At 23.8% G+C, this 1,225-nt stretch overlaps 1 protein-coding gene across 1 annotated transcript; it reads right to left on the bottom strand.

Annotated features, from left to right (window-relative positions):
• Nucleotides 1-59: 59 nt before the first annotated feature.
• Nucleotides 60-1,008, bottom strand: PCYB_007320 (hypothetical protein; the record flags this gene model as incomplete). Its single annotated transcript, XM_004228153.1, has 2 exons — nucleotides 60-854; nucleotides 991-1,008. Coding segments are annotated over 2 exons (813 nt in total), but the record flags the coding sequence as incomplete, so codon positions are not given.
• Nucleotides 1,009-1,225: the final 217 nt, after the last annotated feature.

Raw genomic sequence — 1,225 nt, 5'->3', positions numbered from 1 at the left:
CAAAAATATAATTTTATGAAAATTATGATTTTGTGGATTTTAATTATATTCCCATTTACCTTATATAGTAGAAAAGAAATAAAAGAACCCCCTAATACTGGAACAACTGAACCTATAATAGTTTTTGTAGTTCCACCTTTAGAAGTGTGTTCCGTGAAAAGAGAGCTATCATAACCTAATCCACGCTGCGTTTCTGTGGAAGGTACCGTAGTGTTTTGTTTCCTACAATTAAATGAAATTAATTTTTCATGTTTATCTTTTGGGAATAACTTATGAAAATAACTACAATCATATATTTTTCCGTTCTTTCCATTACAATTTTCATATGCATGACTATATATATCAATATAATTTTGCAAGACATCTTTATATTTTTTGTCACATGTTGTATCAACATAAGTTGTATCAAGTTTTATTTTTTCATAATACATAGAATATTCAAACAGGATCTTATTCTTGTCAAATATATCTTGATCAATTGGGTAATGAACATCTTCACACACTCTAAATTTGTCTGGGTTATTTTCATTCAGCTCCCAATAAATCTTGGAAATAATTTTTGAGAACTCTTTCCTATCACCTTGTACTAAAGAATATATTTTATCACCTAACCAATAATACAAATACCAACAAAGTTCTTTGTCAAATTTATCATTGTCCTTCTTTTTTTCCTTATATATATAGCAAAGAGCTCTTACAATTTTTTCATATATTTTACGAAGATCATAAATCTGATATTCTTCTTTAAACTCATCGCTTATATTTAAGTAAAATTGAATTTTTTCGCAACCCTCTTTTCCATCTTCAAAATAAGAATACTTAATTTTAGAGGTTAAATTATCTATATCTTCTTCCTGAGATAAAAAAAATTAAAAACAATATATACAGATATAGCTAAATATATAAAATATCGTATTTTTTAATATAAAGTATAAGAAATACCATATACTATTTAATAAGTAAAGCATATATTATAAAAGAGCTATATACCGTTAAATGTCTTGGCATTTTTATGTTATGTATATCATTTCAATACATATATTTCATAGAGAATTAAAAAAAAAACTCCATATATTTAATAATAAGCTAAAATAAATAATATTAATACATTTAATAGTTAGTATAAAAATATAAAAGTCTAATGAGATTTATGGATTAGGATAAATTCTTCAGAATAATAAAGAATAATGTAAAACAAGATATATTCTTTATTATTAATACATGA

Source organism: Plasmodium cynomolgi, assembly GCF_000321355.1.
Source record: "Plasmodium cynomolgi strain B DNA, scaffold: 1251, whole genome shotgun sequence".
NCBI lineage: Eukaryota > Apicomplexa > Aconoidasida > Haemosporida > Plasmodiidae > Plasmodium > Plasmodium cynomolgi.
The sequence above is the reverse complement of the archived record's forward strand: the minus strand, read 5'-3'. Positions and strand labels throughout refer to the sequence as shown.